We start from the raw sequence: 25,025 nt of genomic DNA, 5'->3' as shown, positions 1-25,025 counted from the left end.
GTTAAAGGGAGGAGGGAGAGAGGACTTTACACAAGGAGGGAGGTGTGAAAACATCTGAATCAGCTGAGAGGTGTCTGTAATATAACCCCGAGAGAAGAAGACGACAGCAAGAGATACAGAGAAATATAGAGATGGAGAGGAAATAATGATTCAGTATTAAACGGAAAAGAGACAACCTAGCTAGCATAATAATGATAGGAAGATGGAACTTAAATGAAGAGATATGATTTTTATTTGTTTATTTTTTTTAACATGCTAATAAACCAATATTGTCACAGTGACCTGGAGACTTCATTGTCCATCCTGCTCCTGCCTCCAAACTTCAATGTGCCTTGTATGTAGCTGGGAAAAGTCTAAACATGCCTGACATCAGCTGTCCCTCTCTGCAGCTCATCCACACTCTCAGGATCCTGAATAAGCCTAGCAACACAGATTAGTGGCCCAACATGCCAGATAGAATTTGTAGTTTCTTGGATCAAGCATTTTGATCTTGCAAGGATAGTATCACTGTCATTTTGGAGTGACATATGCTGCAATATTGTTTCAATTTCTTGTTATCAGCTGTAATATTGCAGCATGTGTGGCCAGCTTTAATAAGATGACTCTAAGATAGTTTACAACAAAAAGCCTTCAATAGCAATTCATAATGATTTTAAGGTTAATGTCAATTTAAGATTGATATTTATTAATACATTGATAAAATCAATATTTATTGCATGCTTGAGTTAAATGTACAACAAAGTCTAAGGGCCTCATTTTAAAATGAGACATAGCCCCTTAGGCACATGCTAAAGGGGTTATGTCATCCCTTCAATATTTAACAAACAGTGGTAAACTAAGTTTATTGTATCACTTATGCCATCTATAAATAGCTAGAACGATACTGTCCACATTACCGGCAATGAGGACCCAGCAACAGTCTTTCTGGCTTCAGCAAAGCCTTCCGGGCTTTGCTGTGGCCCTGTCGGGTGAAAGTGACAAACGCATGTGCAGGCTGGCATTTGTACATGCGCTTGACTCCAACAGCCCGTCGCAGGCAGTGGTAGTCTGCCAGCAGCAGAGTGGATGATGCCACTGAGGAGGGGAACTTCGCTGGATCTCACCAGAAGGGGTAAGTAATGTTGAATACCAGTGGCATATTTGCTAGAATCACTGCAATACTTAGTGAAATATGAAGCTGGTAATAAGACTCGCTCTTAAATGGGGCCCTACAGATCTATTTAATGTATGGCATATAACATTTCATGTAAAAAACTGTCAAAAATGCAACACATTTAATATGTCACACAAACAGCAGAAAGTTAGTGGAACTGGTTGATGTGATGGACCCTGGGAGTGATACTAAGAATTGGACCATAAACTTGGAGATAAACCTAATGTTCCTGAGTCTAAGGGTAAAAGTCAGTAAGTTCCCACGTATGCTCACATATAGTGTGGCATGTCCACCCGCCGTTACTACAAATTTGTTTCCACAGCTTCATCAATGTCAATATACAGTCTGTTATTGTAGATACTGCTAAGACCTGATTTCTCTACACTTGTTCTCCTGGAGATTCTTTGCACCTCTATAAAACCTAGCTATTGATTGACAATAAGGCATTAAAGGAATTAGATACCATCCTGTGGTTGATGGGCAAGCCAAATAGTTTGTGGTGGTCTTTTGAGGTGATCCTTTTTTTTTTCCTTACGTTGCAAACATTCAAAACAGAGATGTCATAAAGTGAGAGTTCTCATTCCATGATCCTAGGTGTCACCTCTCTCTGGCCTTAGATGTTTTCTCCAGGCTGATACTGAGGTTCAGTGGCCGTAAAGTAATCTTCCAGAAAGCACTGCATATACTCAAATGTTGGACGTTCCTCAGGGTCTCCCTTCCAGCACTGTAACATAAGGTCATGAAGAGATGGGGGGCAGCTTGGAGGAGATTGCATGCGGTACCCTCTTTCTACTTGCTCCAGTACTTCCCTATTACTCATGCCTAGTATAGAGAGAGATTTTAGGGAATATAATTTATATAAGAAGTTAAAGACAAATACAGATTCAAATATATTTTATACGAATGAGATAAAATGTGTTTATTTATAGAAATGTACTTACAGCAGTGAATATACTGTATATGTCAATATAAATTTATATATATATATATATATATATATATATGTAAAAGTACAGCTGTGTATCTTTTACATCATACTAAGCTCTCCAGAATCTGTTGCCTAGCAGAATATTTGTACCTGGATACGGAACTCTTCCCTTCGTCACCAGCTCAGACAATAGGATTCCAAATGACCAGACGTCAGATTTAATGGTGAATCTTCCATACATAGCAGCCTCAGGAGCTGTCCACTTGATCGGAAATTTGGCACCTGTTTGGATGCACAGTGATTAAGTATAAGTCATTAGCAGTTAAGAGGCTTGTATCCTGGCTATACAGAGAAATGTCAGGCAGAAAAGGATTTCTAAAACAGAAAGAATTAAATTTATGTAGCTCTTTGACAAATGTAACAAATACAGAAGGTGGTATATGCAATGGGATACATACGGCTTGTCAACAATCAAAATGTTGACAAACAATATGTGAACCACGGAAAGCAGGCGTTGTGATGCGTTGTGAACTTTAACCATTTTATGCGTGTCGGTGGTACAACTGTACACATGTTTACAGTTGTACTGCCGGTGAGTGTAAATGCTGTAAGCAGCATTCTACACTTGCAGATATCGAGGTGCCTGCATTCCAGGGTCCCCATTGTGCTTGTCAACAGTTTGATTGTCAACAGCACTGTACATCTCGTATGCAATCTTTATTGTAGACCAGCTATGAGTGTTACAGTAAATTTGGAAACTATGTGGGGTCACTGGAAAAAAAATTACTAGCTGTAATTTACAAATAATATGGACCTGCAGTGCACATGACATATTGTGATGTCAAGCACCTATTTTTGCCTGATTGGACATATTTTTATAAAATATTCATATGGGACAACACCAAGATGGTGTCATCTGCAGGGGGATGGGGGGCAAAATTCTTCATCTTCAGATGGAAAAAGTTGAAAGATAAGGCAGCTACTTAACAGATGTGCGGCACACGTATGTACCTTGTATTATACCACACATATGAAAACAAGAATTTTTTTTTATTGCAGGATTACATAATTTTAATAAGATCAAATAAACTCCAAAAGATGGAGTACATGCATTTACATAGTCATAAGCAGAGGTGCCACAACGTTTTCAGGTTAGGGGGCCAAGATATCATTTCATTTTGGTGTCCCCAAATCGCTGAATGTCGCTCCCTCAGCACCTACCTGAAGACAGAGATCAGTAAGCCTGAGTGGTCTTTGGCCTCTGTATGCAGACATCACTGCTCGCTCCCAGTTTCCTCACTCACCTCACTCACTTACACAACACTGGCACAGCACTACCACACAGCTCTGGGAACACATGCAGCCAATAGCACATCCCTATACAGACATGTTATCCAACCAGCTCCAGGAGAGGAGAAGGATAGATAGCTACGTGCTGCCAGGAGTTGTTGTTTTGCATAGGCTTAGGAATTTATTGCTATGGTGCAGAGCCTTGCTCTAGGACGACTGAGACCATCATGCAACGCGGTGCCAGCTGCTTTCCTAACTTTATCAAACCGGACAATTCAATGAAAGGCAGTCTAATAATAAAACCTGTGTGTAATGTCCATCCCTGCATCAGAGCTGGATTAAAACCCCATGGGGCCCTAGGTGAGATTCTGGTTTGGTGCCCACTCCCATCCAATTTGTCCCTGCAACAATATTTTTTCCAGACAAATTATATAACCCAACCCCACCCTTAATTTAAATCTAAGTGTAGACATGTGCTGGGTAATGTTGCAACATGGGCAGGGCATATTACAGTGCACAGTGCAGTCCATGACCAGGGTCTTCCACCTATATACCCTCCACACTCCCATCTCTGCAGCAATCAGCGTCACACAATCAGCCATAGACCAAACACAGTGGCCTCAACCCTATTAGATGCGAGTTTGCAAATGCAAGTTTGTTTCATGAAACTCGCAGACATCGCACACATGTGCATGATCTAATTAGAATTGCCAACTTGTGTGACTCGCGGTGAGAGTGTGCAACTTTTCTACAAAATGTGAACTGGGAGAAGTGCATGAATGGAATTTGCAGTGTGAGTTCGAAGTGAGAATGACTCGCAGGACCCTCCTCGCACCTAGTATGATCGAGCCCAGTGTATGCACCCTGCTATTCCCTGTACTAAATTCTGAAGGTATAAAACAAGAAACAAATCAAGGATGAAAAAACAAATATACATATCAAATGCAGCAAACTTTGCACCATCAATAGCTACACATTTGACTTGGTTTTGTTTAATCCTAATACTATAAGAGGTATCAATAGAATTTATTGTGAGTTGGCAAATATGGTCAAAAATAAACAAATATGCAAACTCAGTTTCCCTAAACTTTTTTCTCCAATGAGTCAGACATGAAACTGTTACGATTCTCTAGGTTGCTCCGTGTAAACCTTCTAGAACCCAGGCTGGCGAGGTCTTCTGCCACTAACAGCCACCCCCTGTTCCCTTAGAACTATAAACGTTCACCGATACTTAAGTGGCCGTCTGAACTTAAACTCGGAGTAGTAGTGGTCTACACAAATTACCTATGGGAACCACAGAATAGCATGAGATACTGGATACCAGTAAGATAGTCAGTGGTACGGCTAGAGCCAGTAGTACAACTTGGAGAGCTGGCGGTACGGCTCGAGAACCAGTGATGCGGCTTTAGAGCTGGTAGTACAAGTTGGAGAACTGATGGTGCAGCTTGAAAGCTGGTGATGCAGCTTTGAGAGCCAATGATGCTGCTTTGAGCCGGTAGTACAAGTTGGAGAACTGATGGTGCGGCTTGCGAGCCGGTGATGCAGCTTTGAGAGCCGATGTGCAGCTTTGAGCTGGTTGTACAAGTTGAAGAACTGATGGTGCGGCTTGAGAGCCGGTGATGCAGCTTGAGAGCTGGTGATGTGGCTTTGAGAGCCGATGGTGCGGCTTTGAGCCGATAGTATAAGTTGGAGAACTGATTGTATGGCTTGAGAGCCGGTGATGTGGCTTTGAGAGCTGATGGTGTGGCTGGAGGGCCGATAGTACAAGTTGGAGAACTGATGGTGCAGTTTGAGAGCCAGTGATGCAGCTTTGAGAGGCGATGGTGCGGCTCTGAGCCGGTAGTACAAGTTGAAGAACTGATGGTGCGGCTTGAGAGCCAGTGGTGCGGCTTTGGGCCGGTAGTACAAGTTGAAGAACTGATGGTGCGGCTTGAGAGCCAGTGATGTGGCTTTGAGAGGGAATGGTGCGACTTTGAGCCGGTAGTACAAGTTGAAGAACTGATGGTGTGGCTTTAGAGCCGGTGATGTGGCTTTGAGAGCCGAAGGTGTGGCCGGAGGGCCAATGGAGTGGTTAGGGAGCCTGTAGCAGTATTTAAGCTGACAGAGTGGCTGGTGAGCCGATGGAGCAGCTAGAGAGCCTGTAGCAGCTTGTAAGCTAATGGAGTGCCTGGAGAGCCAATGGAGCAGCCAGGGAGTTTGTAGCAGCTTGTAAGCTGATGGAGTGGCTAGGGAGCCAGTGATGCAGGGTTCACTTTAATCTGGAACAACAGGAATGCTGATCATGCAGCAGAGCCAGGAGATCCACTAGGAATGCTATATTCGGCGAGGCGGCAAAAGGCCAGCGTGCACAAGTAAGAGAAGGAACCAATCATGCTGCATTGTGGAAAGCACGTGACACCCTATGGCATCCGGATGGCTTGGCAACCGACAGAACTGGAACAATACTGCTGGAAGGAGGTAAATTGCTGGAGAGGAACAAGTCGTGACCGCGACTTGTAACAGTTACATACAGATGTATATGTGTATATGTGTAAATACCTTACTGCTTCTGTTCATTATGGGGGGCTCCATTCTTCCAAAATATCCCAGCCCCCACCATTCAACAAAGGTTATACAAACCCAGCAGGCAGGGGCTGGCTGGCAACTTTTAACCTGGGGGGCAAATGCATGCAGGTGGCCCTGGCAGAGGAGTAGCGTGTAGCCAGGGTGCCCAGAGCACACGTGCATGCTACGGCGCCCCCCCTCAAGTGTTCCAGGCAGGAGGCGGGTCCATATGGAATTAATGTAAATTAAAAATAAAGATTAGGGGCAGCCCCCTGTAGTGGTGCCCATATGCAGTGCCCCCTGTGCCCCAGGAGAGGACCCCCTTATGCAGGCCTCCAGTAGTGCCCCCAGTAGTGATCCTCCTATGCAGTGCCCCTTATACAATGCCCCCAGTAGTGGTCCCCCCTGTGCAGTGCCCCTTGTGCCCCCAGTAGTAAGCCCCTTGTGCCCCCAGTAGTAAGCCCGTTATATAGTGCCCCCAGTAGTGGCCCCCCTGTGCAGTGCCCCTTGTGCCCCCAGTAGTAAGCCCCTTGTGCCCCCAGTAGTAAGCCCGTTATATAGTGCCCCCAGTAGTGGTACCCCCTATGCAGTGCCCCCAGTAGTAGTCCCCCACTTGTAGTGCCCCCAGTAGTAGTTCCACCCCCTGTAGTGACCCCAGTAGTAGTCCCCCTTGTAGTCCCCACCTTGTAGTGCCCCCTGTAGTAATCCCCCTTGTAGTTCCCCCAGTAGTAGCCCCCCTTTGTAGTGCCTCCAGTAGTGCTCTCCCCCTTGTAGCGCCCCCAGTAGTAGTCCCCCCTTGTAGTGCCCCCAGTAGTAATCCCCCCTTGTAGTGCCCCCAGTAGTAGTCCCCCCTTCTTGTACCCCCAGTAGTACTCTCCCCCTTTTAGTGACCCCAGTAGTGCTCTCCCCCTTTTAATGCCCCAGTAGTAATCTCCCCCTTGTAGTGCCACGTGTAATAAAAAAAAAAAACACTTACCTGAATCTCCACTCCTCTGTTCTTCCTCCCGGGCCGCTCTGCATTATGGGAGAGACGTCTCTCACGTTACCCACTGCAGGACCCGGAAGATGGAGCGGCTCCTGCAGTGGGCGCAGAGGCAGTCAGTAAGAGTCTGACAGACTCTCATTGGCTGCCACTCAAAACAAACACACAACTGCCGGCGCCAGCGGCTGTGTGTTAGTCAGTGTGTGGCGCTGACCAAACTCCGTCCGGCCCGTCAGCGGCCCGCATGGCGCTGCGGCCCGGGGGGCACATGGCACCATGCCCCCTGGTCCAGCCCGCCACTGCCAGCAGGCACTGCCTCACTCTGAAGAATCCCTCCCATGAGGCTGTTGTTGATCTACTCCACGGGTCAGAAAAGCATGTGATGAACTCCACCAATTAGAGCTCAGCATATGCCTTTCTGACCTTTTGTGTTAAGTGTCATGGGTCTACTCAGTTCCCAGCAATGCACTCAGTGTGCTTGATTGCTCAGTCCCTAGATGCAGCTGCCAGGCCACATTAACCATTGAGGCATCGGCAGTCTGGTGAAGCTGCAGCACTGTATTGTGACAGCAGGCGGATGTTCAGCCCCCTATGTAATCCGGCTCTGCCCTGCATTGACTGGTGCCTCTATCAAATGTTGGGGGGGGGGGGGTGAGCCAGCCCCTTGCCGCTGCCACCCCCCTGTACCTGTCGTTATAAGACCACAAAAGATGCCACCTCCAGTCAGCGGCATCTCTCCTTGGACTTATCCTGGAAGAGAGAGCTGAAAAGTAGGTAGGTATGCAGTGTATATGTAACAGTGAGTATAGCTGTATCTGCAAGCAAACAATACTTAAGCGCTCCTCCTTCCGAGGTTTGTTTTTTTTTTTTTTTTATTTCTTCAATTGACGCAAAGTTTATGTGATATACCTCGGAAGGAGGAGCGCTTAAGTATTGTTTGCTTGTATATGTAATTCCAGTGACGTGTGTAGGTCATATCTTTAAGTTGCACTCCGAGTTGCATTGGAGCATGGGTGTATTTAATTTTTTCTATGGCTGTATCTGCTACTGCTGAATAAACCACAATCTCTGATTAAGTACAAGGGGCCTGATTCAGACCCACTCGCGAGCGGCTGTACGCTCGCAAGTGGGTCGATGGTCTGCACTGAGCATGCGCACGACGGAGGGAGCTCCGTCGTGCGCATGCGCCAGACACGACGAGCGAAGGACTTTCCTTCGCTCGTTGTGTCCGATCAAAGGGGGCGTGCTGTCAATGAACGCCTCCCGTCAGAAGCCGGCCCACTGACATCACTAGTGATGTCAGTGGGAGTGATTTTGGCTCTGATAGAGCCAAAATCACTCCGGAGCTTGCGGTTGAAAACCTCAACCGCAGGCTCCGGCTCGCAATTTCGATGGTCGCGATGGTCACGACCATCGCGGCCATCAAAATGCACGCTCGTATAGCCTGTGGGTGGTGACCCACAGCTATACGAGCGTCCAGGAGGACGCTCCATGAAAAAGGAGCCCGGCCCTCATGCAGAGCGTGCGCTCTGCTCAGAGCGTACGGCTCTGAATGAGGGCCAAGGGCTTTTCAAAACTTTGGTCATGCAGTGGAGTGTGCCTATCATCTCTGCAGATTACAACACCTGACACACACATAATTTCTAACAATCAGGACACGGGCAAGTGGTCAGAGAGCCCCCCAATGTTGCCTACCTCCAACATGACTCCTTCCACCCGGTACTACTTGGCCATACTTGCCAACTCTCCCTCATTGTCAGGGAGACTCCCTGAAATAGTAGCAATCTCCCTGACTTCCTGAAGAGTCCAGCAATCTCCCTGATTGCATCTTACCACATCATTATGCTGTTATATACAAAAACAAACTCCCAGATGTATAAAATTCAAATGGGATCATTAGTACCATTTGCCTGCATTTGTTATAAGGCACAATGATCCCTATGGCTACATTCATTTTCTGAAAAGTATCAGTGTGTTTACATCAAGTAGATCTTACTAACTGCTTTGGGGCTCATTTACATTAGGATGTAAGTCAATGTTATGACACGCCTCTCAGATGTAGCAGCACACGCCCACTTTCCTGCCGTGCTCATAAGTGCTGCATTCACAATCTCCCTGAAATGCTTTTTCAAATGTAGGCAAGTATGCACTTGCCATCTCTCCATGATTGTCAGGGAGACTCCCTGAAATAGCAGCAATCTCCCTGAAGAGTCTAGCAATCTCCCTGATTGCACCTTACTCCCATTATGAAGATGTTATATACAAAAGGAAACATATATATATGCATTCAAATGAGATCATTAGTATAATTTCCCTGCATTGGGTATAAGGCACAATGATCCCTATGGCTATATACATTTTCTCAAAAGTATCAGTGTGGTTTTTTTCATCACCAAGCAGATCTTACTAACTTCTTTGGGGCTCATTTACATTTAGATGTAAGTCAATTGTATGACACACCTTCCCAGATATAGCAGTACACGCCCACTTTAATGGTGCATACACACGGTCAGATTTTTCTTGAGAGCTGAACGATAACAATTTTAAAAAATCATTCAATCGTTCATATCTGAAGGAAAATCTGACATATCTGACATGTCTGAACGATGAACGAAGCGCGTTCCCGATGGTCAGATAACGATATCTGACATCTGATGTGTTTGCAGTCAGTTTTGGACGATTTCAGTCATTTTAATGCAGTCAAAAATCATTCGTAGTTCAAGTCGTTCAAATCGTTTGCAAAATCGTTCAATCGTTCATCTGACACATCTAACCGTGTGTATGCTCCATAACACGCATTTATAGGTGGTGCTTTCACAATCTCCCTGAAAGGCAAGTATGAAGTGCACGCAAAGACGAGTATTTCTGCCTTCATGCAGAGCTGCACATAGCCTGAGATGTGTCCGACTCCACATTGGCAGCAGATACACCTAGTTTACTTCAAGTCACCATCTTCAGCAGCAACATTGCGCAACAGAATATGCTGCACTATATAAGGAACTGTTAATAAAAAAATAATGAACATATTTGCTTTTGCCTTTCAGCAGATGCAAAATATTCACCTAATAGGAGCATACTTATGCCTGTTACTTCAGGCCTGCATGGATTGCAATTTTCATAATCAGACCCTTAGGGGGCCTGATTATTACCTTCTAGAAGGTGCTAGATAAATGTTTAGTAAATCTGATTGGTTGCTATGGGCAACATCTCCACTTCTAAAAACCCGCACTTTAGTCAATAATATACCCTTTACCGTGCTCAGCCTATGACAGACAGTGCCAGTTATGCAGTCGTGCAAACTGCACATTTTCTTTCTGAGCAAGCACAGAGATTTCACATAAGCTACACTACAAACTGGCATAGTACTCACTCTGCAGCAGCCCCATAAACAGCAAAAGTGAACACACCACAAGTCATAAACATAAATCTATTCTCTTACTGGTTGTCTTGTCATCGGGATTCTCAGCAAGCACGAGGGGATATTAAAGTAAATCTGGACACAGGAATGATTATTGAACTGGAACGTTCCTTCGAACTTGTATTGCAGGTTTAAACAAACTACAGGTTAAAAAAAATAACAAATGACCTCTTCATCCACAGCCAAACTCAATAAACAGTGTACCATTTCACATGCAGAACACATGTGACACCATGATGGAAACTTATTAAATATTGTCTTTGCCGGAGGCTATCAAATGTGATGGTGAGTGGCAGACTAGAGATGGCAAAACTACCAGAAAATCCACCAGAAAAGCTATCTGGCCAATCAGAACATAAGAGATAGCACAAAGCACTTATAATTAGTTATTTTATGAATATCTCATGGGGGACAATTTAATATGTGATCTTCAAGTGCAAAGATCAGTGAATTCCCAGCAGCAGACTCAGAGGATTCCCAAGAATATCACAGGGACACGGTCCCTTTAGGGGAAATCGCAGCCAACCAAAAGATACCAAAATAAAAGGACGCCCACCCCCAGGGGGGGTCAGAACAAGAGGGAACCAAGGTCCAGACACAAAGAAGAAAACCTAGTCTTCAACCTCTCCTCCATGCTGTTTAGTTAAGTGGAACTCCGGATATTAAATAAAGGCTTACCCTTCCTCCCCACTAAGCATCATAACGACCTTACCTGGAAAATAGATTTACATCGCTTTTCCAGAAAACTCAGGTTACAAGAGTTTTTTTCAAACAAGTCAAACGGAACTGGTACCCTCAGTATTTCACAATTTTTTGTCTTCTAGATCCAAGTCCAGCTTCGATTCCCAATCCAACAACCCTTCACTTAAAGCCTTTACGCATCTTTTAGACGACTCAGTGCCCAAATATGCAGGAGCTTCCACCATCAAACATTATAATTTGTCCAAACCAGAGAGAGATGCTCTTAAGAAAATGGGTCAATATTGGGATTTCATATTTCGCCCCACTGATAAGGGGGGTGGAGTAGTAATTCAGGATCTAAAAGACTACTTGAGCGAACTGTACAGGCACCTGTCAGATAACAACACTTATCACAAATTGATAACGGGTCCCACTGCAAGCTACAAAAAAAGAACTGGACAACATTCTTCAACAAGCTAAGAACAAGAAGCTAATACCAGATAACATCTTTAAAGCATTGACCCAAGATTTTCCAGTGTCCCCGATGTTGTTTTCAGTCCCCAAGATACATAAAAGTTTAAATAATTCGCCGGGCAGGCCAATTATTTCAGCCCACAACTCACTTTATCAACCTGTGTCACAGTTTCTCGATGCCATACTACAACCTCTGGTGGTCAAACAACCCACTTTCATCAAAGATACTACAAGCTTCCTAAAATTACTACAAACAGTTGACAATATTCCTAAGGACACCATTCTATATGTCATGGACGTGAATAACTTATATACCAGCATTCCCCATCAAGCAGGTCTGGAAGCGATTCAAGAGTTTTTAACTCAAGAAAACATGAAACTCTTAGAGCTCACATTGAAAAGGAATTACTTTCTGTTCAACGGCCATTATTTCCAACAAAGCTCAGGATGTGCCATAGGGCAGTATTGTGGCTCCTTCCTTTGCCAACATTTTCATGTTTAAAGAAGAGAAAAGGTTATTTTTTGACAATCCTACAGTATCAGTCCACATTCTAAAATACGCCCGTTATATAGATGACCTTTTTCTTTTGTGGATGGGAGGTGAATTAGAATTTATAACCCTCATGGAAAATATCAATAAACAAACCTCCCCCATCAAGTTCACTTACCAACACAGTGCAACAACGATTAATTATTTGGACGTACAGGTCATGCTAAAAGGGAACAAACTGAGTACAACCCCATATTCAAAACCTACTGATAAAACCTACTGATAAAAACACTCCTTAGAGCCAATAGGCATCATCCAAAAGCTTTGATCAAAGGATTACCTAAATCTCAGTTGATTCGTATTGCCAGGATCAACAGCGACCCAGCTTCTTTGAATGCGGAATTGGACAAAGTAGTGCAAACATTCCTTCAACGGGGTTATGATCCACATCTACTGAAACAATAAAAGGAAGAAGTACTATCTTTCAACAGAGACCTTTACTGCAACCAAGGAATAGGGATCAGAAACAGATTATCCCTTGGAAGAACAAATTTAGTACTTCAAGCTCAGGTATTCAAAGAGAGACCAAAGCTCTATGACCAATTGTCGCAACAGATAAGGACTTACCCTGTTTCAGACATAAAAAATCCATGGCTTGTTACACGAAAGCAAAAAACATACGCAACATCATAGTGCATGCAGATGTTACAGATTTTGACGCCAAACTGAATGTCAACTTCCTCTCTAAAGCCCTAGGGTACGATAAGTGCTTGGGATATGTCACTTGTCAGTACATGTCCACGGGTCCCACTTTCAATCACCCGTATTCAGGTCGAGCCATACGGATCAGACATGTCCTCAACTGTATGTCCAACCACATAGTGTACATCATCACGTGTCCTTGTAGTTTGATGTACGTGGGAAAGACCACTAGATCGATGAAGGAACACATGGCACTCCATCTTTCAGCCATTAAATCAGCTTTCATGGGAAAAACATCAGATAAACCGGTAGACAGGCACTTTGCCGATAAAAAACATCCTGTTAAATCATTAAGATACATGGCCATAGATCACATTCCCCCCTCCATTAGGGGAGGGGGCAGAGGAAATAAACTTCTGCAAAGAGAAGGCCGATGGATTTTTAATTTGAACACCATGCATCCCTCCGGATTGAATGACAATATCTCGTGGACCATTTTCCAATAACCTTGATTAATTTTTCAAATAATTTTGATTAATTTCTCTGTACCGAGGAGAATTACTCATAAATATGTTTTTTAGGACTTTTTTTTACTTATCATTCTCCTAAGAATTTTCTAATTTTTTTGAATTTATCCTCATGTTTGATTTTTCCACAAGAGTTCTCTATTTTTTAATTTCTTCTCTATTTTTAATTTCTTCTTCTTTTTTTCATTTCTTCTTCTTTTAATTTTTTTCACAATTACCCAGCTTAACTGTTTATTGGCATCCATTATTTTAGTATTAGCTCACCAAGGACATCACACAATTACACTTTTCAGTTAGTTTTGTATTTCTACCCATGTCCTTTAGCACTTCGTTCACTGATTTTCATTATCACGCAGCACATAGACATCATCCAATAGACATAATTTTTTTGACATTTCCTCCTTAGTTTTTCACCTAGTCACTCACATACAATTTCAAGCACCATAATACCTAACACATTCATTGTTTCAACACAATGTTTTCTTCTTTATCTTTTTTCAGATTATTTGTCATATTTTTATTTAAATTTTTTAATTTTGTCATCATATTTCTTTATATTCATGAGACACATACACCTTTCATCACAAACTTATATCATCCTTCCCTCCTATCGCAGCCATGTTACTAATCTTTATCTCGAGTTTATACTAACTACACTTCCTCTACTAAAGTTTTGGTGGCATGTTCCATTATTATTTTCCATTATCTGGTATTGCACGATCTATTTTTCTCAGTGTCTGGGGTAGCCGAGGCAACCCAGCGCCTGACACGCGTGACGTCAACAGTCCGCGACCTCGGAAGCTCCGGAGCACGGACGGAGATGGAGAAGCCGACTTGTCTTTTTGCACACAGTGGGTGGTCACTTCTTCTTATATAAGGTAAGCTTTCACTTTACACACTTGTTCACACCTTGACAAAGGAGCCACAGAGCCCCGAAACGTTGGATACTTTTTGTGACAACATTTAATACATTAGATTTATACTAGTCTCTGAGTGCCGCAGTTATTTGTTTTCTTGTATATACAGTCAGGTGCATAAATATTGGGACATTGACAGAATTTTCATATTTTGGCCTCTATTCACCCTGACAATGTCCCCCATCATCCACACACGGGCAAAAAGTATAAAATTAGACAAGTGCTGTCGTGTAACACCAAATTTGCTATTTATTTGATAACATGCCCGTGTGCTTTATGCTATATAGGCATGACCTCCCGGTCCTTTAAGGAACGGATGGCCTTACATAGGTCTGCCATTCATATGGCTTTGAATGGAAGAAATAAATATAGATCAGCCGGTTGCCAAGCATTTTAAACAGATGGGTCATCAGTTGTCCACATTACGCTATAAACTCATAGGTCACATTCCGGAATTACCCAAGGTGGTAACAGAGTGGCAGCTCTCACTACGTTAGAAGCAAAATGGATCCTGTGAATGAACAGTATACAACCTCATGGATTTAAAGAACGAATTGCTTGGAATTCACTTATTTAAAAAATTATTTTCCCTGTGTCTTTTTCCCTGTGTCTGTGTATGTTCTTGTATGCATGCTTTATCCTTTCTTATTCACAGCCTCTATATATATATACAGTCAGGTGCATAAATATTGGGACATTGACAGAATTTTCATATTTTGGCCTCTATTCACCACCACAATGGCTTTGAAATGAAACAAACAAGATGTGCCTTAACTGCAGACTTTCAGATTTAATTTGAGGGTAATTACATCCAAATCAGGTGAACGGTGTAGGAATTACAACGGTTTCTATATTTGCCTCCCACTTTTTAAGGGGCCAAAAGTAATGGGACTATGAGCGCAAAAGCTATTTCATGGACAGGTGTGGGCTATTCCCTCGTTATTTCATTATCAATTAAGCAGGTAAAAGGTCTGGACTTGATTCTAGGTGTGACATTTGCATTTGGAATCAGTTGCTGTCGACTCTCAATATGAGATCCAAAGAGCTGTCACTATCAGTGACGCAAGCCATCATAGGCTGAAAAATCAAAACAAACCCATCAGAGAGATAGCAAAAACATTAGGTGTGGCCAAATCAACTGTTTGGAACATTCTTAAAAGAAAGAACGCATCGGAGAGCTCAGCAACACCAAAAGACCCGGAAGACCACGGAAAACAACTGTGGTGGATGACAGAAGAATTATTTCCCTGGTGAAGAAAAACCCCTTCACAACAGTTGGCCAAATCAAGAACACTCTCCAGGAGGTAGGTGTATATATGTCAAAGTCAACAATCAAAAGAAGACTTCACAAGAGTGAATATAGAGGGTTCACCACAAGATGTAAACCATTGGTGAGCCACAAAAACAGGAAGACCAGATTAGAGTTTGCCAAACAACATCTACAAAGTCATTACAGTTCTGGAACAACATCCTATGGACACATGAGACAAAGATCAACTTGTAGCAGAGTGATGGGAAGAGAAGAGTATGGAGAAGGAAAGGAACTGCTCATGATCCAAAACATACCACCTCATCAGTGAAGCATGGTGGTAGTAGTGTCATGGCGTGGGCATGTATGGCTGCCAATGGATCTGGTTCCCTTGTATTTATTGATGATGTGACTGCTGACAAAAGCAGCAGAATGAATTCTGAAGTGTTTTGGGTAATATTATATGCTCATATTCAGTCAAATGCTTCAGAACTCATTGGACAGTGCTTCACAGTGCAGATGGACAATGACCCGAAGCATACTGCAAAAGCAACCAAAGAGTTTTTTAAGGCTAAAAAGTGTAATGTTATGCAATGGCCAAGTCAATCCCCTGACCTGAATCCAATTGAGCATGCATTTCACTTGATGAAGACAAAACTGAAGGGAAAATGCCCCAAGAACAAGCAGGAACTGAAGACATTTGCAGTAGAGGCCTGGCAGAGCATCACCAGGGATGAAACCCAGCGTCTGGTGATGTCTATGCATTCCAGACTTCAGGCTGTAATTGCCTGCAAAGAATTTGCAACAAAGTATTAAGAAGTGAAAGTTAGATTTAGGATTGTTTATTTTGTCCCATTACTTTTGGCCCCTTAAAAATTGGGAGGCACATATAGAAACCGTTGTAATTCCTACATCGTTCACCCGATTTGGATGGAATTACCCTCAAATTAAATCTGAAAGTCTGCAGTTAAATCACATCTTGTTTGTTTCATTTCAAAGCCATTGTGGTGGTGAATAGAGGACAAAATATGAAAATTCTGTCAATGTCCCAATATTTATGGACCTGACTGTATATTTCCTAACTAGTAACTAAAGCAAAAAGGGATTGATGTGACTTAAACTATATACCATATATACAATATAGAAAACATGAGAGCGAGCCACAGAAAGCACAAGAAATGGTAGAAGACTTGTATCTGTAGAATGATCCAGTAAAACAGACATCCAATCAGGAGGTCTCTGAAATATTATATTGCCTGGATTCAAGACATTTGTCCCAATGTTTTTTAAAATTTAGACTAAATGGCATATTTATTAACATTATTTTAACTAAAATGATGTGAAAACAGGTGTTTCCACACACCCTTTTCACATTATTTTAGTATCACTTAAATTTATTAAAGATCAATTGGAGTAGTTTTCATGAAAAACAACCCCAATCCCTTCAATTCACATATAGGCCCTCATTCAGACCCACTCGCGAGCGGCTGTCCGCTTGCAAGTGGGTCGATGGTCTGCCCTGCGCATGCGCATGACGGAGGGAGCTCCGTCGTGCGCATGCGTGAGACGCGACGAGCGAAGGACTTTCCTTCGCTCGGAGTGTATCATCAAAGGGGGCGTGCTGTCGATGTTGACTGACAGCACGCCCCCTTTGGTGGGCGTGCCGGGGGCATGCCTGCCAGACGGAGGCGTTCCCAAAGGAACGCTTACCGTCTACCGTCTGAAGCCGGCCCCACTGACATCACTAGTGGGAGTGGGAGTGTCAGTGGGAGTGATTTTGGCTCTGATAGAGCCAAAATCACTCCTGGCCTTGCGGTTGAAAAACTCAACCGCAGGCTTTTGCTCGCAGTTTCGATGGTCAAGACCATCGCGACCATCATCCTGCACGCTCGTATATGCTGTGGATGGTGACCCACAGCTATACGAGCGTCCAGAAGGACGCTCCATATTAATGGAGGTGGGCCCTGATTCAGAGCGAGCGCTCTGGTCAGAGCGTCCGGCTCTGAATCAGGGCCATTGTTCATAAACAGATTTAATTTCCAATACTTGTAATAGGAAATGTGATTTGCTCAGATTTACTAAAAATATATTGTGAAAAAATACCGGGGAAATCCTGTGATAATAAAGCCACAGATGGCGTTATTAGGGCTTTCCCCACGGTTCCATGACTCCTGCTCTGCTCTAACAAGCAGAGCAAAGCCAGCGCCTGTGATCAGCTGTGTGGTCTAAATTTACCACAAGCTGATCACTTAAAAAAAATTGTAAAAAAACCCAAACACTTCCCTGCATCTAGGGACCGGCGATTGCTGCTCCGGTGAGGTCCTCTAGGGCTCCGGTCAGCTGCTCTCCAGGCTCCTGCATTGGCTCTGGTCAGCTGCTGCATAGAGCAATATGTGGCGGGGGGAGGGATCGTTCTCGCGGGGGGTTACCGGGAGTGCATGCGCGGAGACATACTGTATTTTTGTGAAACATACAATGAAAAGTATGTGAAGAAGTGGATGCGCAGGGACAGAGCTTTATCGCAAGCTGTGTCCCTGCATGCAATTTTTGATACATCAAATATCACATTGCGATATTGGGCAAATTTAGCACAGCCAATCGGCATCTAAGATGTGAATTGTGATGAATATGCCCCTTAGCCTTTTGGGTAAAATACATATGTTTCTCATAAAGCACTGTGGAGTTAACCAGAGATTTTCCTACCCTTATATCATGACCTAAAGGCGCCATCCAGGTTCTTGCAATTACCACCTTTGCAAGGGCACTGAGATTGAAAAAGTAGTGTACTTATCTAATACATCAGAAGGTAGAATTCCAAGAATACACACTCTGGGCCTGATTCAGAGCCGCTCGTAAGCGGCCGCTCGTTCGTTCCGAGCGATGTTTGCACAACTGCGCATGCGTACGGATCGTAATACGCATGTGCGAACCAGTCAGTGCGGCCAAAAATCGTTTGTTCGCTAAATAGCAAATGCCTGCTATTTTGAGTGACAGGACGAGGCGTATGTGGGTGGTAACAGGGGAAGGTGCTTGAAAACGGGGAGTGGAGATCCGAACGCAGGGGTGCTTAAAGGTCAAAACGGGCGTTTTATGGGTGTGCATAATTAATACAGCAGCGTCATTGACCACGTCACTGGGTTATTTTACAGTCAGAACTGCTCGCAAGATTGCGGTAGGAAAAACCAACCACAAGAATAGCGAGCAGTTCATACGCTGGTCGATGTACTCGATTAATCTAATTACTAGCGGACATGATGTAGGATGCGAGTGGCCAGGGGGCGTAGTTTTCCAAAAAACGACCGCATGTTTTGTACGCTCGTTCAGACCTAGAGGCGTGAACAGACCGCAAAGAGCGAACGGTTCATTTGAATAGCCACCCCTTTTTTCTGAACGAGCGAGTGCAAATAGCGTCCGGCTCTGAATGAGGTCCTCTGTACGTTAATAGAGAAGAGGGGACTCCTGTATTAGCAATGACCTGAGTAATGCTATTCCAAAAGGCACACACCATAGAATACTTCCATAGTAAATGCCTAAAGGTGCCCCGGGCGAGGTTACATTTAAGACACATATCACATATCAATAAAATGAATTCGAATAATAAATAAGGCGCCGAACACTTGTTTGCTGCAAACAAGAAGTCACCGCAGTACCACCCTGAGATACTGAATCATAGTATATAATAAATAGGTTGTGACGACTATACCTGCGCACGGTGTAATAGTAAAAATATATGGAAAATACTTCCCCAATATATGTTGATTCTTGCAACTAGATGTCAACAGATCGTTTCTCCGTGGACATGAAAAACATCAGAGATGTGTACACATCGTGTGATATCGTACAAATAAATTTTATTCACAATAATAAGGGAAAGAAAAAAAAGTGTATATATAAAAAATATAAAATAAAGTAATAAATACACAATATAAATGAAAAAATAATTGAAAAAATAAATATGTAACCTTCAATAATGTGCCAGAAAAGATATTGATATACAGGGCACGTTGAAATGTACCCTTCAATACTAGTTGGCTAAAATATATTAAAATGTGGTATATATATGGAATCCTTCAATGATATGTAATATCAAATTACCAGAAGTCCCATTACTGAGGGCTCGTAGATATAAAGATGGAGGTTTTCCGGATAACCTCTTATCCACTCCTCGTCAGGGAACTCCTTATGATGTGAGTCTCACAAATCCAGTGGTCCTGTCACCAATTGCCAATGCGTTTCGAGAGACAATCTCTCTTCCTCAAGGCTGTGTGACAAGGATACCCCCAGTCTGCCTTATATACCCTGCAGTCAGACCTCTTCCGGGTCAGAGGGTGAATCACACACGCGAGGTTTCTAAATTATCCCTGTATAGAGGGAGTTTTTATAAGTATGACTTTATAATGTGGTAAAACCATAGGATCTTAGAATATCCTACCTTAGGGTGTTTTTAAAAATAGTTATAAATAAATGAGAAGATTCACCCTCTGACCCAGAAGAGGTCTGACTGCAGGGTATATAAGGCAGACTGGGGGTATCCTTGTCACACAGCCTTGAGGAAGAGAGATTGTCTCTCGAAACGCGTTGGCAATTGGTGACAGGACCACTGGATTTGTGAGACTCACATCATAAGGAGTTCCCTGACGAGGAGTGAATAAGAGGTTATCCGGAAAACCTCCATCTTTATATCTACGAGCCCTCAGTAATGGGACTTCTGGTAATTTGATATTACATATCATTGAAGGATTCCATATATATACCACATTTTAATATATTTTAGCCAACTAGTATTGAAGGGTACATTTCAACGTGCCCTGTATATCAATATCTTTTCTGGCACATTATTGAAGGTTACATATTTATTTTTTCAATTATTTTTTCATTTATATTGTGTATTTATTACTTTATTTTATATTTTTTATATATACACTTTTTTTTCTTTCCCTTATTATTGTGAATAAAATTTATTTGTACGATATCACACGATGTGTACACATCTCTGATGTTTTTCATGTCCACGGAGAAACGATCTGTTGACATCTAGTTGCAAGAATCAACATATATTGGGGAAGTATTTTCCATATATTTTTACTATTACACCGTGCGCACGTATAGTCGTCACAACCTATTTATTATATACATATCACATATCAGTCGCACTCCCAGAGTCTAACTGGCGTGAGGTAGGTTCAGGTAGGTTCTATGAAGGATAAAAAAATTGTATTTGCTGGAACCGAATGGAAGCAGTAGAGCTTCTGAGAGATGCCAAGGCAGGAGACCATGTGCAGCCAAAAGAAAGTAATACATACAGGAGAGCAAACAAACCAAGGGATGATAAAAACGTTTTAACAGGAGAATCTGAAATAGGTGGAGGGGCATTAGAAAATAGGGAGGACAGGGCATGTCGTAACTGTAGAAATCTATAGAAATAAAAGGGGCAGGTTAAAGTCACCAGAAAGACTTCAGGACAAAACCGTCATATAAGTGACCTATAGAAAACACACCCTGCGTACCCCACACCTTATCAAGTTGCATGTGGGAGAGTTCAGACAGCTGCCTAGAACCCCACAAAGGAGTGTCCGGGGCCACTTCCCCATATTTCATCAGTGCAGCAGTCAGTTGCCATATTTTAATTGCCTGGACAAAAGGAGGTAAAACCGGTCAGTGGGGATCGTCCCTCAAGCAGGACTTGTAAAGGGGTGTGACCTGGAGACACCTTAGACACCAACAACCACACACGCAAATGAGCCAACTGGGCAGCAAAATAATGTAAACGAAAATGAGGAATGGCCATACCCCCTGCCTGCCTAGATCTAGTAAGGCTACTATTTAGTTGAATTCTGGGACATTTGTCTATCCAGACCAGAGATCAGGCTATTCAGTTTTCTACAAACAGAAGCAGGTATATAAACAGGACACTGCTCAAATACATAGAGAAACTAATACCCCTTTTCCACCAAAATTCCACAAAAATTCCGGGTCTGATCCGGAGTTGGAACAGGGTTCCTATCCTATACGGATCAGACCTGGAATTTAGCTGCTCACACCGCAGTCGGGTCTGCATAGACCCGGCTTTTCCGGCGTGAAAGTGGACGCTTGGAGATGACGTCATCTCCAAGCGCCACTGAAGCCGGACCAATCGGCCGGCTTGCGTCGCACTACAGGTCATCAAGACCTAGAGTGCGCCGTACACACAGCAGAGTTTCACGGGTTACTCCTGTGTTAAACCCTGCTATTTACCTGGGTTGGATTGCCGGGTCACTCCTTTTACACCAAGGAGCTGGCTGGGTTAACCCTGCAATAACCTGGGTTTTAGCTCTGGTGTAAAAGGGGTATAAGGGAGGACCACCATCTTTATCAAGTTAACATGGCCAGTCACCGTCAGCAGTAATTTAGATATGCCAAAAGTGGCTGTATATTCAAGGCATATTTTTATTTCAATAAAATATTCACATTCATTTGGTTTTATTTTATAATTTAATTATAACAAGGCAACACTTATTATGGGGTTCACTTCATGAAATAATAAATGTCACCTGCATTTTAAACAAATTGTCCCCATAATTTCATTATTAAATAACATCCCCACCCCCTTAAAATAATCTGAAAATAATATTGACTTCTTAATATAAAAACATATTAATTTGTCCACCTTAATACATTCATAAAATAATTTTGCCCCATAAGATATATATTGTCTTTGCCCCTTTATTCAGCAATTGTTTGTCCCTATCTAATAAAAAAGAACGCTAATAAAAATGATGTCATCACGTCAGCTCTAATTTGCATGGTGCTACCTCCCAAAGAGTTTAATTAAAAAAATAAACTTCCACACTCTGTGAACAGAAAGAGCTACCATGGCAGGAGCCCGTGGCTGGCAGCCTGCAGCTAGCTGGGTAGTCAGTGACAGTCACCAAAGGCACAGCTTGAGAGCATAAGCTTAAGTGAGAGGGCATGCTGATTCCAGTGCACCTGATAAGGAGTACCCGGTGTGTGGCAGGAACATTCCAGGTGGGGATCCTTGTCCCTGTTTGCCCACACGGGTCCCCAGCACCTGTAGCAGTACCGCCTCTTAGTCCACCTTTTAGCCTGTGTTCTTTGGCAGCCAGCCATGATTGGCCAGGAAAGACAAGTGATCAATGCATCGTTGGAAGGCTCCAACCTCGGAGGTGCCATGGCATAAGGGCTGGGGGGTACGGATTAAAAAAGCATACAGTCTGGGGCCAGGTGATGGGGGAGAGAGTGGCACTTACAACCCATATTGTAATTAATAAGTGCACTGTGCTTATACCATGATACATCTGACAGGAGCCAATGAACTTTGCAATATAGAAGTCTGTCACCAGGTGGAGCCATTACACACCAAAATTGAGACAAGTCAGCAACAGGATAGTGTGTTGCTGGATGCACATGTGTAGTAGAGACCAGAAGATGCAGAGGAGTGGAGTGCAGAGCAGGTCTGCTGTTAGAGACAACAGACTTGGCAAAGTGTTGTCACTGAAGTGGTAGGTGATTGAAGCCACTGAATACCTGATGATGGTTGGCTGCTGCAGAAGTTCCAACTGAGACTGAGAGACAGAGGCAATATTTCAGCAGTGATGTCATGGGAGGGGGGGGGTGGAGGAGGAGGGGGAAGGGTGGCAGCGGGGAGTGGATGCTATGCCCCGAAAATGGCACAAACCAGGGGGCATGGCTTTGTGCAATGAAGTCAAGCCCCCTTTTAAATGCATGCACCAAAGGCACACACAAAGGGCCTGATTCAGAGCCGCTTGTAAGCGGCCGCTCGTTCGTTCCGAGCGATGTTGCCCAACTGCGCATGCGTACGGATCGTTATACGCATGCGCTAACCAGTCAGTGCGGCCGAAATTCATGTGCTCGCAAAATAGCGAATGCCTGCTATTTTGAGTGACAGAAAGAGGCGTATGTGGGTGGTAACAGGGGAAGGTGCTTGAAAATGGGGAGTGGAAATCAGAACGCAGGCGTGCTTAAAGGTCAAAATGGGCGTTTTATGGGTGTGCATATTTAAAACAGCAGCGTCATTGACCACGTCACTGGGTTATTTTAGATTCAGAACTGCTCGCAAAATTGTGGTAGCAAACACCAACCACAAGAATAGCGAGCAGTTCATACCCTTGTTGATGTACTCGATTAATCTAATAAATAGCGGACATGACGTAGGATGCGAGTGGCCAGGGGGCGTATTTTTCCAAAAAACGAACGCAAGTTTTGCTCGCTCGTTCAGACATAGAGGCGTGAACAGACCGCAAACAGCGAACGGTTCATTTGAATAGCCACCCCTTGTTTTAGAACGAACGACCGCAAATAGCGAGTGGCTCTGAATGAGGGCCAAAGTCTACATACTGCTGCAATGGGTGTCATCACACATAGTGACAGCACTGCGTATCAGCACTTGGAGTCGCAGTTGAGATCTGTGGAGGCTGTGAGTGGGTAAAAGCTGTAAAAGGGAGACGTCCTACTGAGCTGCAGCACTACTGAGAATTATTTAGGAGCTATTGAGAACTTTTTGAGAGGTAATGAGAACTGTAACAGAGATATTGTGAGAGTGTATGAAAGATACTGAGACTTATCAACAGATAGAGAATTGCTGAGAGAACTACTATATTTCAAGTACTGTGTAATCCTGACTTGTGCAAGAGACTGAGTTTGAGTAAACAGAGTGATATTCTTTTTGGTTGAGCTACTCGAGAAACAGTGCCTGAGTATGTCAGTGAAAAGAGCGGCAGCCATTTTGTGTGAATACTGAGTTGAGTTAAAGAGCCATTTGGGATAGAGTTATTGCTACTGTGCAGTGCTGAAGATAAGTGGAACTGTGTTTAGTGTGCCTTACCATTGGAAATCCAAAGCTATTGCTCTCTGTAATCAGGAAAAAACAGCATTGGTGTCACAAAATTGGGACTTATTCGCTCTTACCCTGTCATGCAATGCTTCATTAAGGAGTGCTGTCACTTTAATCCTGAGGGTCATGGGTGCAGCCATGCTGGCTCTGATCAGGTGAGCACCAGTATCCAGTCTCTACATATCTCTGGTGCTCACATGACCACCTCATCCTATCCCTGACAAGAGCACCCTGTTAAAGCCTGCACCAGACACTAGCACCTTGTCAGAACAATGTGTAGTTCAATACTCCAGTGTGGTTCCTTTCCTTCCAGTGATCTCACTTTCAAGTGAGTAAATGCTACCTCTGACCCACTGTCGGAAACTGCGCTACTGGAATCCTGCAAGCTGCTACCTCTGAGTCTGCTGCATCCACTCTGCAGCACTGTGCTGTATGCTACTTCCTGCCTACATGTACCAGTCTGTGTTCAAGCACTGGTCCCAGTCAAGCTCAACTACTGTTACCTCCGGTCCCAATTCGATCAAAGGCTGTGGTTCCACTCCAGCTGGCTGCTGCTCTCTCCAGTCCCAGTCCTGTTCAAGCCTGCAGTCTCACTCCAGCTGGCTGCAATTCTTTCTGTCTCCATTCCGGTTCAAGCCTTCGGGTTCACTCTGGCTGGTTACTATCCACTCCAGCTAAGCTGCTGTTACTTCTGGTCCCAATTTGATTCAAGCCTGCAGTTCCACTCAGGCTCAGCAGCTGTTATCGATGGTCCCAGTTCAGTTCAAGTCTCCGGATCCAATCCGGTTCCACATCTGCTACCTCTGGTCCCTATCTGGT

General features: G+C 43.6%; 1 protein-coding gene across 1 annotated transcript in view; it reads right to left on the bottom strand.

Moving 5' to 3' along the window:
- Nucleotides 1-284: 284 nt before the first annotated feature.
- FGR (FGR proto-oncogene, Src family tyrosine kinase) overlaps nucleotides 285-25,025 on the bottom strand; it is a 200,197-nt gene continuing 175,456 nt past the window's right edge. The window contains exons 11-12 of the mRNA XM_088442123.1: nucleotides 2,232-2,363; nucleotides 285-1,975 (exon numbers count right to left, since the gene is read on the bottom strand). Coding sequence (XP_088298249.1) covers nucleotides 1,767-1,975; nucleotides 2,232-2,363 — 341 coding nt within the window. The 3' untranslated portion in view covers nucleotides 285-1,766. The remainder of the gene's footprint in view (nucleotides 1,976-2,231; nucleotides 2,364-25,025) is intronic.

Source organism: Taudactylus pleione, unplaced genomic scaffold (assembly GCF_031769625.1).
Source record: "Taudactylus pleione unplaced genomic scaffold, aTauple2 ptg000305l, whole genome shotgun sequence".
NCBI classification, from domain to species: Eukaryota; Metazoa; Chordata; class Amphibia; order Anura; family Myobatrachidae; genus Taudactylus; species Taudactylus pleione.
The sequence above is the reverse complement of the archived record's forward strand: the minus strand, read 5'-3'. Positions and strand labels throughout refer to the sequence as shown.